Below are 14,492 nucleotides of genomic sequence, written 5' to 3' on the forward strand. Positions count from 1 at the left end.
GCCACTGTGACAGCCTAAGCCACTGTCCTCTCTGGAGGTGCTTTCTCAGTCCCCGCTCACCTAGGTTTCCTGTCCCCTCTCGTGCCCCTTCCATCTGGTTTGCACTCACAGGACGGCTGTCCTCAGGCCCCTCAGTGACCACGCCTATGGCTTTAGCTGCACTTGGAGAAAGCTGCCGGCGAGCCTCCGGCGGGTGGCACCATACCTGGGAGAGCTCTCAGACAGAGGACTTGGACTTCCCGGCCACCATTGCATACATTCCTTGACACTTTGAACATGGAGGTTTGTTTGTTTACTTGTTTACACGTGGGACATGCCTCCTGGTCGCGGGCGCCTTCTCTGTCTTGCTCACTGTGTGACTGTTGTACCTTGAACGGCTCCAGCACCTAATACACAGTCACTTTTCAGATGAATAGTTTTGTAGACAGTTCCCGTCGCTTGGAACAGGCAGGTACAGCTTGAGGAGAAGCGTGGGTGGGAGCCTACGATTGGGCTGTGGGTAGGTTTCCACAGTGGAACTTCCATGGTGTTTAGGGGAAGAGGTGCGGGGTAGCTCGTAGGGTTACAGTGTGGCATCAGAGAGGCTCATGGAGGTGGGCAGTGGCGGGGCATGGGCAGGAGACAAGCCCCGCGCCTATTCTGAGGAGACTTACTGTTTTTCAAGGAAGATTAGGACAGACCACATGTGAAAGGCAGTCTGCAGGAGAAGGTGTTTGGAGGCTTCATTCCATCCCGGGGCCTGGGGCAGGGAGGAGGAGGCCTTGAAGGTCTGAGACCCCTGACCTGAGCAAGGAGGTATGTGGGGGTGCCGTGAGTGGCACAATGAGGTATCGCCTGCTTCAGGCCCCAGGCCACTCCCCTCCTACCCTCATCATCAGCCTGCCTTATTTAGCTGAGCACCACTAGCGTAGGGGACACAGGTGGCTGATCCCTGTCTCCAGCAGCCTGAAGTCAGTGTGCGAGCACAGGCGAGCGCAATAAGTTACAGTGGGTTCACATCTTGCTCATTTATGGCGCCTCACCGTGGTCAGCGTGTAGCTCCAGCACAGGTGGGTTGAGTGATGTGGAGAGTAAATTCAGTGTGCAAGAGGAAGGCAGTGCCCCTGGCCACTGGGGGTGCTGCGGGGGACGGTGGGTCCAGCCTAGCCTAGGGGGAAGGGGGGGGTCCCCGCAGTTTGCACTTACAGGGCTACTAGGAGCTCATCAAGTTGTGGAATTAACAAGTGATCAGAAGGCAGGAAGGCAAGGAAACACAGGGCAGGTGTTTTCCAAGAGGAAAAATGTCACTGTGGGAGAAGGGGACGGCGAGATACTTCTGCTTTGTGTGCCTGAGTGAGAATCTTCCTCCCCAAACCTGTGCCATATTCTGCCTTCCAGGTCCCAGCTATTCAGGTCCCCATACTAGAAAGTGGCTCTCAGTGAAGGTGGTGCCATGAGGGCTCAGGGGAAGCCATTGTGGAGAAATGGAATGTTCTGGAAGCCTTTCTGTAATTTGTTTAGTGCTCGTCAATATCCAGAGGAACTTGCCCTGGAGGAAAGCCTCTTTGGGACAGGCTGGAGGAGGTAGATGACAGGCCCTATCCCCCTCTATTTTTATCGTGATCCTGATCTAGTTCTCGTGTTGGGTGGCCTGTGACCTACTTGGATCCTGGTAAAGTGCCATAGTAACATGTGGCACTCCCACTGTCTTAGAGACTTTCCACTTCCCTGGGGAAGTCCTTTTGGATTTGCTGGCTTTCTCAAAGCAGGACCTTCTCCCATGATGTTCAAACAAAGAGCGGGGTGCCAGGCAGGGTGGCAGCCCTTGACCTTCTCGACGAGTTCCTCCTGGTGAGGGGCTCTTCCAGAGTGAGCCGGGTCTGGGTCTCGGGGCTCCAGTACTCCCCACCTGTGCCTGGGGCACAGCTGGCCTCCGGGGAGTGTGGGTGGGTGAGGAAGAGAGGGGAGGCAGGAGGTTTCTTAAAGATCTGGCCCCCTTTTTGAGCCCCCTGGTAGTAGGCTGGGGCTTCTTTAGGGCTTGTCACAGGTTCCATGGGCAGCTAGCGTCTCTCACCAGCACTCTTTGAAGCTATACGTTGCAAGTCAGCATTTTGAAAATGAAAATCCAGTGCAGGGGGAGGTTGTCGTGCCTCTGGAGTGGACGACAGCAGGCCTCCCTCTGTCTGCTCCACCATCACCACTGTGCTTTTTGGGTCCCTTTAGTTTGTTGTTTCCGGCTCCCTTCTCCCTCCCCATGGAGCTCAGTTGGATGTCTTTTCATGGAAGCTTGTTCAGTTTCTGGTGGAGACAGGGTGTGCATATGTTCAGGAATAAATGCACAGTCCTTGGCCTGTTGGGGAGAGCACCAGAGCAGGGAGGGTGCTCGCCAGGAAGCAGAAGCCTTTGTTAAAGGTGAGCAGTGCCCGGCCACCACGCTTCCCCCATGTCCCCGAATTGAAAGTCTGTGTTTATGAGGTTCTGAATGTGGTCTAATTTTTTTCCTATCTGGTTTGGCTCATCTCTACCAGCTGGTAAATAGGAAATGTTCACGGTAGGAAGCCAATACTCTGCAGAGTGTAAACAGATGGAATCGATATAAAGTGACAAGTTAGACTGTGCTATTGAGAATACCGAGCCAACACGAAGAACATAGCAGTCAAGCTACTTATTTCGTTCCAGTTCATTTAGTCCTGAATAGTGCTCCATATCTGCACAGCTGTGTTGTTCTTTTCCCCCTTCTTTCTTCTGGGTTGATAATGACAATTTCAAAGAAAAACTTTAATTAAAGATTTTATACAAAATAGCCAAAAGTAGAATAATAAGGAAAATGAGCATTGATGTGTTTATTGTAAGAGAAATCCTTTTTCATGGTTTCATTTAAGATTTTTACTTCTTAAATTTAAAATGGATTTTGTGGTGGTGACAGAAAGGTGCCAGACCGACAGCAGGGCCCGCCCCACTCTTCCGCTCTCCTCTGGGCCGATGTCGGCTTGAGGCCCTCCCGGGGCACCGTCTGCAGGCCGGGGCGGGGGCGCTCTGCCAGAAACCGGGCAGGGAAAAGGGGGCCCAGGAGAGGCAGTGGACAGGCAGCGGCTAGGTGGGCGCCGGGAGGAGACGACACGGTGGGAGTGAGTTTGCCGCTTGCGCTGCGGCTTGGAGAAGCCTCCCACCTCGGCTGGGAACTCTTCTGCGCCTCTTCCTTTAAGTCTGGGTGGTCCCATTTCTTTGGGCTCACAGCGATCCTTCCTGTAGCTCCAAGTGCTATGAAAAGATTTTAAACAAAGAACCACGGAGTGAGGATAACGCGCACCACGGGCGGTTTATTGAGCCACCTGAGCCCAGGGGGGACCCGTGATCTTCTTCCCCATGCTGCTCACCTCACGTGACCTCAAGGAGGGCTCAGGCAGGTCTCAGGCTTCCTGTCACGTGCAGGTGGAGGCCAGCCCAGGACAGGCCAGCTTGAGCCTGGATCCCAGCAAGCTCCACGTCCTAGGCTCCAGAGCGCGCTGCGCCGGGGTGTGGCTAGGCCTCCTCTCCTGGTCCTGCCTCCTTCTCCAAGATCTGGGGCCTATGGGGAGGTGGGCAGAGAGCGTGCCTCTCCCTCCCTCAGCGGGGGGGGGGGGGGGGCAGCAGGTGAAATCCACGGTCTCCCAGCACACAGGGAGCTTATGAGGACAGTGCCTGTGGCCTCTGAACTCTGGTTTCCTGATGAGAAGGGTGGGCTCCGACTTAGCCCTATCTGGGCCTCCTCACTCCCACACCAGCTGGCCTCCTTCACATCCTTGTGCTGCCAGGTCCCCTCACCTATGAGCAGCCCTTTGGGGACAGGAAAACCCATGTTTTCTACCTCTCTTGGTGTCTTTGCAACGCATGGAAAATTCACGTCTTGTCCTTGCTGGCAGAACTGCTTTAATCGGCCCCATTCGCTCTGCTGTCAGATTCTCGGTTCCTCCACCAGCAAGGCCCAGAGCAGATCACTGAGTCCCCTGGGAAATGAGATGCCTAACTGACCTTCCTGCAGGTACCTATCCTGCTATACAAGGACTTTCTTGGCTTACCTCCACTTCTTCCCTGTGAATGCTGCAATCACAGCATCCATCATCCATTCGTCCATCCCTGTCCATCTATCTATCCATCCATCCCGTCATCCCTCTGTGTATCCAATCCACCCACCACCCATCTGCCTACCTACATATCCATCCCTCCAATATCCATCAGTCAGTTTGTTATGGAAGTGTACCTGATTGGGTCCCCTCCTTATATCCATGAGTACTTTATTGGGGGACTCTTTGTTCTCTTACTGTCTGGACCTGCCCCTGACTTCCTCATTTGTCATCTTGCCCCAACTGCCTATGCAGTTCTAAGTCTCCCTCAAGTTCACCCCTCTGCCCACCCATCCATCTACACATCATCATCCATCCGTCATCCACCATCCATCCGTCCTTCCATCCTTCATCCATCTGTCCATCCAGTCACCCACCATCATTCATCCATCCATCCATCCTCTATCAGTCCCTACTTCCACTCACTGCCCATCTGTCCATCATCCATTCATCATCCATCACCTGTTCAATCATCCATCAATTGTGTATCCATCCGTCCGTGCAACCATCCGTCCTTCTACTCAGAAGTTACTCCTCGATCCAGGCCCTATTCTTGGCCCTGACTCCTGCCTGATGCAAGACCTTCTTCCCTGTCTGGCTTCTGTTCCCTCAGCTGGGCAGAGGGGCAGTGGGGAGGAGGAGGGGCTGGGTCCAGTGCTGCCGGTTCAGCCACTTACCGTTCCCTGACAGGGTATGTAGTTGTTTGGAACTGTGCTCAGCTGTTGACCCAGTCAGCGGTCCCCAGGACAGCAGCATTGACCGGACGTGTTCCGTGCTCTTATTCATTCCCACTTCACATGTGAGGAACTGAAGTTTTGAGGAATCGTGTTGCTTTCCCAAGATTCCCTGCATCATAGGGTGGAGCTGGGCTTCCAGAGCCTCTTTTTGAGCTGTGTGGTCCAGGTCTCTGGGGGAGAGCAAGGAGTGGTTGGCACAGGAGTTGCCCGGGGGAGGCTGCAGCCAGGCGTTCTCCTGGGCTTTACAGGGAGGCCGGAGCCTGAGAGGAGGCCTGCACGTCCGTGCCCAGCTGCAGTCTTCAAGGACAGGTGGTCAGCGCTTCCTGTGGTGGCATTTATGATTCTGCCTTCATCTCAATCTTTTTGGAATATTTTAGCTTTTGTTCCTGTGGGTTTTTAAAATGTGATCATCTGTATTTGAGAAGTCACTTGTTTCACTTCTCGCCTGTGTGAAACTGGCCTTTGCTTGCTTTAAGAGTCAGCTGACGGGGCTTTGGTTCACGAAGTACATTCGGAACTTGAGACCTCTCTCCGCTGTGCCAGGCCCGGGTCTCTTGACCGAAGAACCTGGTGTCTAGGTCTGTGCCTGCTCTGGTCCCTTCTCTAGGTGGCTGGCCTCATCCCTCATTCCCCCAGCTGCAGCATCTTCCCAGATCAGAGGGTCAGATCCTGCAGGGCTTCCGGGGGCTGCGGTGAGGGCTCGGTGGGGAGGATGGGGCAGGTTGTGGCACAGCGGGGGAAGTGGGGCAAGACCGAGTGCAGTGGGAGCCAGGCCAGGGAGTGCCCACCCCAGCCCAGCACTCGCAGGGTCCAGAGAGTGGGACTGCGGGGTGGGGCCAGGAGGGAAACACTTCGGCAGCTTCAGGAAGCCGGCTGACCTCCTGGCTCTGCACATTTAATTTAGTCATGACTAGTTATCGTTGAGGGTTCTCTTTAGATCCTCAGTGCTCTTCCTTGTGTTTGTGCACAGAATCTCCCCCGAAATGTCCCCACCCACTCAGACACCTGTGGGAGGGGGGACGACAGGGGCCAGTGAACCTGCTCTAAAGGGCCAGGAGCCAACAGCCTGGCCTCTGTGCTGGGAGGGTCTGTTCAGCCACCCCACTCTGCCCTGGTAGGGGAAAGTGCCCAGGCAATATGTAAATGAGGGAGTGTGGCTGCATGCCAATAAAATCTATTTACAGATACTGAAATCTAAATCCACATGACTTTCACATGTCATGAAATGCTATTCTTTTGGTTTCTTCCAGCCACTTAAAAGTGTCAAACCCATTCTTAGCTTGCAGGTGTACAAAATCAGGTGTGGGTAGTGGTCTATCGCACCTGGATAAGATGGCCAGGTCTCCACAGGTGCTGATGCCAGGTGACGGCGTCAGCTCTCTCAGGCTGCCCTCTGGGCAGTCACAGAGTGAGACCGGTTTTCTTCTCTGAGACACACATTGGACTTGGAAGAAACAAGAAACAGTGGCCCTCTGTCAACTGTGCACCAGCCCCTGTGATGGTTTGGATGTGAGGTGTCCCGAGAGCCCTGTTAATGCAGGAATGTTCAGGGGCGAAGCGATTGGGTTGTGAGAGCTGCAGCCTGATCATCATCCCTAATCATCATCCCTCCTAGTTGGAATGGACTGACTGGGTGGTCGCTGGGGGCAGGTGGATGTGACTGAAGAAGGGGGGTCACTGGGGGCAGGTGGTGTATATATCAAAAGCATCTTACATATACCCAAGATACAGCAGCTCGAAGTAAACACTCCATCCCCAAAGGGAGGAATGGGGCATAGGAAGAAGGGAGGGCCAAAACGAGACTGAGACCCAGCAGGCACACAGGTCCCATAGTCTCTGTGCAGCTTCTAGGACACAGGGCTGCCTGCAGCAAGAGCTCTCCACAGGGCTGGGGAGGCCCGCCCCTTGGGCCTTGCTGCTGCTGCACACGCTCCGTGGCCTGTCTTAGGCTGGCTGTCTCCACGGCCAGCAGCTTGCCTGGGTAGACCCTCCATGTTACTGGCATCTTTTGATTTCCGGGTCTCACTGTTTGATGCATCACCATCTCAGGATTTCCGAGAGGGGTCATCGTCCCTGCAGCCCCTTCCTCCCTTTATCCCTCTGCTTCGGGCACCCATGAGCCGAGCGGTGCTCTTGCCACACCCTTCCCCATGATGTTCTGCCTCACCTTGGACCCAGAGGGGTGCGTTGGCCCTCAAGGACTGAGCCTCTGAAATCATGAACCCCAGATGAACTTCTCCTCGCTAAGATTTCTGCTCAGGCGTTTGGGTCACAGCAACGGAAAACTAACATGGGCCTCTCTGTTGGTGGATTTGGCCTGGGAGCACTCTTCCCCAAAGTTGGCAGACTGAAGGTGGAGACGGGGAAGACGGGAGGGGCAGAGACAGGCAGGGAGGGCGCTGGTCGCCAAGGTCAGGACCAATAAACCAAGATGTCAAGGTCAAGCCAGGGAAGGTAATTAGGGAAGCCAGGAGAGAAGGTACCAAGTCCTGCCCCAGGGTGGCCAGTGGCAGCACCAGGGAAAGGCGGTCCAGGCAGCAGGTAGAGGATGTCCAGCCCCCAGAAGTCCTTCTCTCTAGGCAGCTCTAGGCCCTGAGGGAGAGTAGCGGACAGGCCCAAGGTCCTGTCTCAATAGCTGAGAAACGTGAAATGGTCCAGGTGTGGGTTAGTGCGGGAAGGAAAATGCAGCACCTGGCCCCAAAGGGGTGAAGGAGTGCTTGGCCCCTGTGAGCAGGTGGCTGTGACGGAGACCTGGTGTGGCAGTAGGACACTGTGCAGGGAGGAGATCAGAAGTGCCAGTGGGGTGGAGCGGGCCTGGTGCCAGAGGGAGAGTTGGAGCAGAGTGAGGAGGCAGGAGGGAGGCCAGGTAGCCCCGGGCCTTCCTGCGGGCCAGGTGGGCAGAGCCCCGAGCCTGTGAGTTCCCAGGAGTTCAGCGTGGCTGGAGCCCTGGGATGGGCGGGGCAGGGTCACCCTTCCTGGCCCCCAGCCACCTTATTTCTCCTGCCCCGCCCGCCCGGGCGTGGACCTGTCCTGCACTCCACTGCCCTCACTCTCTTGCCTGGGGTGAGCCTCGCCATCTGCAGCCCCTTTCTTCCCGTCCTGCCAAACTTCAGTCTGACAAATGATAAGGCACTTGGAGACGGACCTCTGGTGGGCATGGGCGCCGCGCCAGGTCTGCTGCTGTTCGGCTCTCGGTGCTGGAGATCCATATGGGCTGCTTTGGGGTTTTAAATAAGTGTCCGTCTCCTGTCCTCCTCCGTCTCCCACAAGAGCAGATCGGATTTGGCAGTGGACAGGGTGCTGAGATTTTTCTTTGGTGGTGGGAGCAAGTGCTGCCTGTGGCCGAAGCCGCCTGTTAGTCCAAGCAGCCGGGTGGAGGGGAACAAGCAGGGGTGGGCCCTGTCCAGCGGGGCCTTTCCCCTGTCTGCCTTTGGCAGGGCCAGGTTGATATCCAGGCCGCGCCAGCCGAGGTGCTCGGGTTGTGGGAAGGGCAGAGAGGTGTACGGGGAATTTAGATGGGCTTTGTGTATGATGGACAGTCCCTCAGTGATGGCGATATTGTCATTATCACACCGACGGTCATCATGATTTCATGCAGGGGGCAGTCGTGGTGGGCAGACCCTGGTCTGGGCGTTTCCTCAGCCTGCAGCAGGTGGGAAGAGGGCCTTCACCCACTCATTGCAGCAGTCATTTCCTGAGTGCCCAGAGTGTCGACTCGACTCGGGCGCCGACCAGGGAGCAGACTCTGCTCTTCTGGAGCCAACGTTGGAAGGGTTAGACGGACAATGCAGACAGACGAGTGTCCTGCCCACTGTTTTCTGCATAAAGCAAGAAGCAGGCCAGTCAGCGGAGAGGAAGAGGCAGGATGAGAAAGTGGGGGGTTAAGGCCACAGTGAGGAAGGTGTGGGGTGGCTCAGGGGTGGGCCTGCCCTGGAGCAGTTGTGTAGCTGGTGTGTGGACTGTGGTGTTGTGGGGCGGGCGCTCAGAAAACACACTGAGTCCCGGTTTTGTGCAAATTGAAGAGTCTTTATTTAGCCAGCGACTGCTCCCCACAGGACCCATAACTGCTTCTGCAAGAAACAGCCCTGAGCTTGAGCATTTCAGGATATTTAAGCGCATAACCGACATCGGGGTTACGTAGCTGCAAGCAAGCAGGTACGGAAGCTGGGCTGGCCAGTTAGTGAGACAATGCAATGGGTACATGGGTATTTCCCACAGGACTCTCCAGTTGGCATAGCAGCAAGCAAGCAGAAGGGAAGGGGGTCAAAATGACCCTAGTTCAGTACCCGTTACAGAATGAAAATGGTCACTAACGTCTAGACAATCAGTCTCTGCAAGGTACATTGTCCCAGAAAAATGGAAACCAAAGAGAACAATTTTCCATCGTATAGGAATTGCTGTTTGTGTTGCCAAGTGTGCTCTGCTAGGTAAATATGAATGGGCACAGAGGCGGCGCTTTCCCACGGGAGAAGCATTTCTAACATGATATGGAGTCTCAGGTAAAATGGAGTCTGTTTGGTCTGTGCCCGTATAGCCTGGCCCATAACAGTGGTGGTGGAGGATGGTCACCCAGCACTCTGTCCGGGCAGGGCCAGTGGTCTGCATCTAGGGTCAGGGAAGTGCTCGGTGACGTGTTTTCCCTCCAGCCACATCAGCCATCTGGATGGGGCTTGGAAAGCTGGGGAGCTGTGTTTACTCGGGGTTGGGGTCTGAGAGTGGGAGGGTGGGGGAGGGGCAAGCACGCAGGGACAGTGCTAATACAGGTTCTGGGGGAAGTGAGGACGGGGGTGGCGGGGGGGGGAGGCGGAGTAGCAGGTGCAGGGCCTGGTGGGGCCCTGTTGGTGGGCTTTGGGCACTTGAAGCAAGCTGGAGAGGAGGGGGTGGTGGCCAAGCCCAGGTGCCATCTTGCAGAATGAAGCTGAGGAGCTGAGAGGCGGCTGTCGGGGCCCATCCTTGTGAATGCCTAGAGTGTGGGGGGGCAGAGTGACGGTGCAGCGCTAACACTACCCAGGCACAAGGGGACCCGAGGTCTCCAGGACTAGAGCAAGGAGAGGCGCGGTCAGGCGTGCAGGCACAGGCTTCCACGAGGAGGCCACTGTCCCCACCAGCTCATGGTCCCTCATGCTTGAGGTGGGGCTTTCCCATGGGAGAAGCAGCAGGGGCTTTATTGCTGGCAGGATGGGTGAGAGAGACAGCCAGGGGACATTCAGAGGAGGCCTGGGGAGGAAACGGGGTGTGGGTGAGAAGGGAGCAAAGCTGTCACCCTGAAGCCACTCCCCACACTCCTCCCTGAGGGCCAGGTTGGATCCAGCGTGGGATGTGGAATCCGGGATCGGCCTTACCCCTCGCTCCTCACTGTGCCCCGCCCTACAGAGCACCCCACATCCACCCCTGCCCCCGCCTGGAGGTCCGCAGGTGCTGGTGTGGACTGCCCCTGGCCCCTCCTACAGGAAGGCTCCCGGCCGGCTGGAAGCCGCTCTCCTCTGAAGGCCAGCAGCCCTTGCTGGCTTTTGCTCTTGGCTCTCCTTCCCACTGTCCCCTAAAGTGTGTGGAGGGTACAAAGCGACCGTTCACGGTTCACACTGCCTAGGCACAAGGGGACCGAGGTCTCTAGGGACTAGAACAAGGGCATGGTCACGTGTGCAGGCTCTCCCTCTGGAGGTCATGGCAGGAACGGCATGGTCCTTCCAGGACGGTGGCTGGGGTGGGTTGTGGCAGGCAGTGGCATAACACTGTGTTTCCGTGTCTCCTCTCCCTGGCAGCGTAGTGGGGTAAAAGGTAAACTTGAGTTTGCAGCAGCGTCATGCTGCCCAGCCATGGGGTGGGTTCTTCATGGAGCCTCCCTGAACCTCAGTTTCCCTCTTTACAAATGGGCAGGAAAGCAGGGGGTGTGGCTCAGTGGAAGAGCGCTGGCCTAGCATGAGCAAGGCCCTGATTTGGACCCCAGCACTGCCAAAAATGAATAAGCAAACAGGTAAAGTGTGAAAAACAGGAAGTGGTGCCTGCCTCACGTGGGCTGCCAGGGTGGCCCGAGAGCTGGAGCTGGCTCTGGTGTACCCGGGGTGGAGGCTGCCCTCTGAATAGAGGCCGCTCCTTTCTGCAGCCCCTTAGGCCAGATGCACGGTCACGTGCCCAGTGCATATCATTTGCCAGATTTGGGGAAGGGCTCCATAAAACTTTTCTGTGATATCTTTAAAAATTTCAGAGGGGTTGAACTATACAGTTATATTTTCTAGGTCCTAGTAAAAATAGTTTGCATATGGCTGTGAAAAGTTAAAAATCTTACAAGTCCAGCTATGCCAGAACGTAGTTTAGAAGCATCAATTAACAAAAAAGATTTTTCCTACTGCCTTAAAAGAGACTGAATTGTGTATGAGACTTACTGCTTTACATCAGAAAGTTTTTTTTTTAAACTAAGACCATTTACTGAGAAAATTGCCTTGAAAACATTCAATAAATGCAAAGTGGCTTTTTTCCATAGACATGTCATTTTCCAATGCCTACCACTGTGGATCTTTGAAAGCATTTTATTTTACAAGAAGTATTAAAAAACGTTCACTTTTTTATTACCATTTTGGTTTTTAACACTGGCTCTTTTGACTTTTCTCCAATCACTTTTCCTATGTAGGTTTTTCGGAACATGAAAACCATTACCAAAGCCTTTAAGCTCATTGATGTTAACAAGACAGGGCTGGTTCAGCCACAGGAGCTGAAGCGGCTTCTGGAGACCTTCTGCTTGAAGATGACGGATGAGGAATACAAAAGGCGAGGGCCCCGGGCAGGTGGAGGTGCTGGGAACTTTGGCAGCCGCACAGCTGACTGTGGCTGGGCCCCGCCCACCTCCTCTCTGGGTGTTTCTACTGGGTCCTGAAGCTCCCTGCAAATTTTCCAGAGCAATACCTGCTGGTTCTCCGTTCCCTGAGCACCCTGGGGCAGGGCCTGCAGGTTGGAACAGGGGGACAGGCTGCTCCTTCCCCAGCCGCCTCCCTGCCCTCTGGGGCGCCATGCCCTCCGTCCTCACTCTGCTCTGAACAGTTAGGTTTTACTCCAAGCCCCAAGTCAGGAGGAGAAGCAGCAGCTGCTCCTGATGGCTCTCCCTCTGGATGTCATGGCAGAAATGTCATCGTCCTTGCAGGATGGTGGCTGGGGGTGGGTTGTGGCAGGGAGTGGGCATAGCACCGTGTCAAAGCCACACCACCTGCTCCCGATTTGTGCAGCGCGCGTGGGAGTGCGTTTGGACCTCCAGTGGACTCTAGGTCCTTTAGAGGAAGCCAGAGGGCTTCTGTGCTGGTGGAGGGTGGCCTGGCCTGGCTTATCTGTGAGAGTCCCGCTGGGAAGGCACCCTCTTCCTGCCTTTCCTGGGTGCTGCCCTTCCGGTGGTTTTAGCTACCACAGTCCAAAAATGTTGAATGGAAAATTCCAGAAATAATTCCTACATTTGAAGTAACTTCCATCACAGTGTGCCATTTTGTCCGTCCTATTTTATCATCAGTTGTTGGTGGTGACCTCACAGTGCCGTGCCTTAGGCTTTATCATCCGTGTACTCCTAGAGGAGCGAAGCCTAGGTGTGTGGGCTCACTGCTACCCAGGCTCAGGGGACCGGCCCTCCAGGCAGTTTGCAAAAGGAGGGAGCATATTATCTCAGCCGGGGACTGCGACACAAGCTGTCATTAAAGCTGGCCGCTGTCACTCCAGAGAAGCCTCAGGAAGCCTCACAAAGACAGAGTCCATGCTGGAAGTGGAGCAATCAGTCCCCAGGGCAAGGCAGCGGAAGGGGCATTGCCCTGGGTACAGACACTGCAGGGCGAACAGCAAGGAGGCTTTAGAAAAACGGGTCTTTCCCACTCCTGTGAAGGCTTTTTCTTCTTTTTTCCTCTTTATAACCCACCTCATATTATAAAAGACATAATAGATATTTTAATTTTTACATCCTTTCCGGCTGGGAAAGTGCCCAGAATAAGATCCAAACAAAACAAATTAAATAATTTTGTGCGTGCAATTATAGAACAGAACAGCACTCTTCTAAAACAGGCAATCAAAAAACAAAGCAGTGTTTTATTTGACAATAAACCTTGTGTTTGGCACCGCAGTCTCCAACCTAGTAAATCTATAAAAAATGTTACTGTCTGTTTTCCCATCTCTTAAGTATTGAATAATAAAGAACTCTACAAATTTTTATTTGAGATTTTTTTTTTAAGCCTCAAAAACAATGCTGTTTTCACGATAAGGCTTGAGAAACTTCACACAATAGACCAAGAGCTCGGAGACTAAAAGGAGCCGTTCTTCAATTGCTTTAATGCTCGCCTTATTGAAGCTCGACAATGCACTTCTTCCTCAAGACGCTGCTTCCGTATTAACTTTGTCTTTTTAATTTTGGAGCAAGAAACAAGGCATTCTTGAATCCTTTTATCTAGCTGCTTCCTTTTGAAGATGCAGGTTGGGCGCTCGCGTGCTGGGGATGGCCAGGCTCTGACGTCTGACCCACAGGGGGTCAGCCTGTGCTTTCTGTTCAAGGACCCCAGGAGACTCCTGGGCCCCTGGAACTCAATTTTCTTTTACGAATTGGGTGCCGAGAAGCCCGTCTGCCAGGGTGGGGACCAAGGGGGCTTTGCAGGGTGCGTGGAGTGCTGGGATCTGCCTGCACACAGCGGGTGCTTCCTTCGTGGGGACCATGTCATAATTGTAAACATCCAATGCTCTTAATGGATGGCTCCTTTTAGCTGCAGAATACTGTCCAGCCCGTGTAAAACAAGAGGCCAGAGATGGACCGACCACCCAGCTTCACACCTGCCCAGGACTATCTCAAAACCCCTCAGACTTCCGTTTCCTTCCCCACCCCACCCCACCCTGCCCTTCACTGCCCTCCAGGCCAGAGTATTTGATCTCCGCAAAGAGGTCTGTGAGCAGGGAGAGGAGCAATCGCTGAAGGTCAGCTGCTCTGGAGACCTGGCGCTAAGCCTAAGGCTCTGCACCCAGGGGCCCATGCTGGAGAGGCTGTGGCTCACCGGGGCCTTCCTCCTCCTCCATCTGGCCACTCCACGAGGCGGCTTGCCTGCTGAGCCCAGAGCTCAGGTCCTGGCCAGTGGCTCCCGTGCTTGCGTCTCAGGAGTGGTTCCATCTTCCGTGCTTTCTTGTGAAAAGCTGTGCGGATGCCGCTTCTTGAGCAGGGCGGAGGCTTCCATGGCCAGGGCTGGCCTGCAGGACACGTTCCCACGGGGTTCTGTGTCCTCGTGACTGAGCAGATACGCGGATGCCCAGGTCAGGTTGCTCCAGGAGCAAAGGCTGTTCCAGCAGCGCTGCGCTTCCACAGCCTGGCGGGCTGGCGGGAGCTCCTCGCCCAGGGCAGGACTCAGAGGGGGCCACAGACCCTCCTTCCGGTGCTTGAGCTCACAGCCTGTTTTTGCAAGATGGAGGCTGAGGAGGAAAGGGGCTGTTGAGGGGGTTTCTGTGGTGACATCTGGCAGCCGCCGTCTCTGGAGATAGGTGTCTGATTAGCACAAGAGGCAGGCTCGGCAAGGTGGCAAGCAGGCACGGAAGGGAACACCGCGCTCTGTTCAATCTGGAAAACAGAAAAGTAACACATATTTTAAGTAATGATTACTAAATTTTTAGAAAGCAGCATGAAATTAGATAATTATAGAAACTAACACATGGAGATAATATAATCAAACAT

The 14,492-nt window shown here is 54.6% G+C and overlaps 1 protein-coding gene across 1 annotated transcript in view; it reads left to right on the forward strand.

Moving 5' to 3' along the window:
* The window catches only part of Efcab6 (EF-hand calcium binding domain 6), a 191,314-nt gene that overhangs the window by 24,006 nt on the left and 152,816 nt on the right, over positions 1-14,492 (forward strand). The window contains 1 exon segment of the mRNA XM_071609135.1: positions 11,448-11,584. Within this exon segment, the coding sequence (XP_071465236.1) occupies positions 11,448-11,584 (137 nt within the window).

The sequence above is a fragment of the Marmota flaviventris genome, chromosome 3, assembly GCF_047511675.1.
Source record: "Marmota flaviventris isolate mMarFla1 chromosome 3, mMarFla1.hap1, whole genome shotgun sequence".
Lineage (NCBI taxonomy): Eukaryota > Metazoa > Chordata > Mammalia > Rodentia > Sciuridae > Marmota > Marmota flaviventris.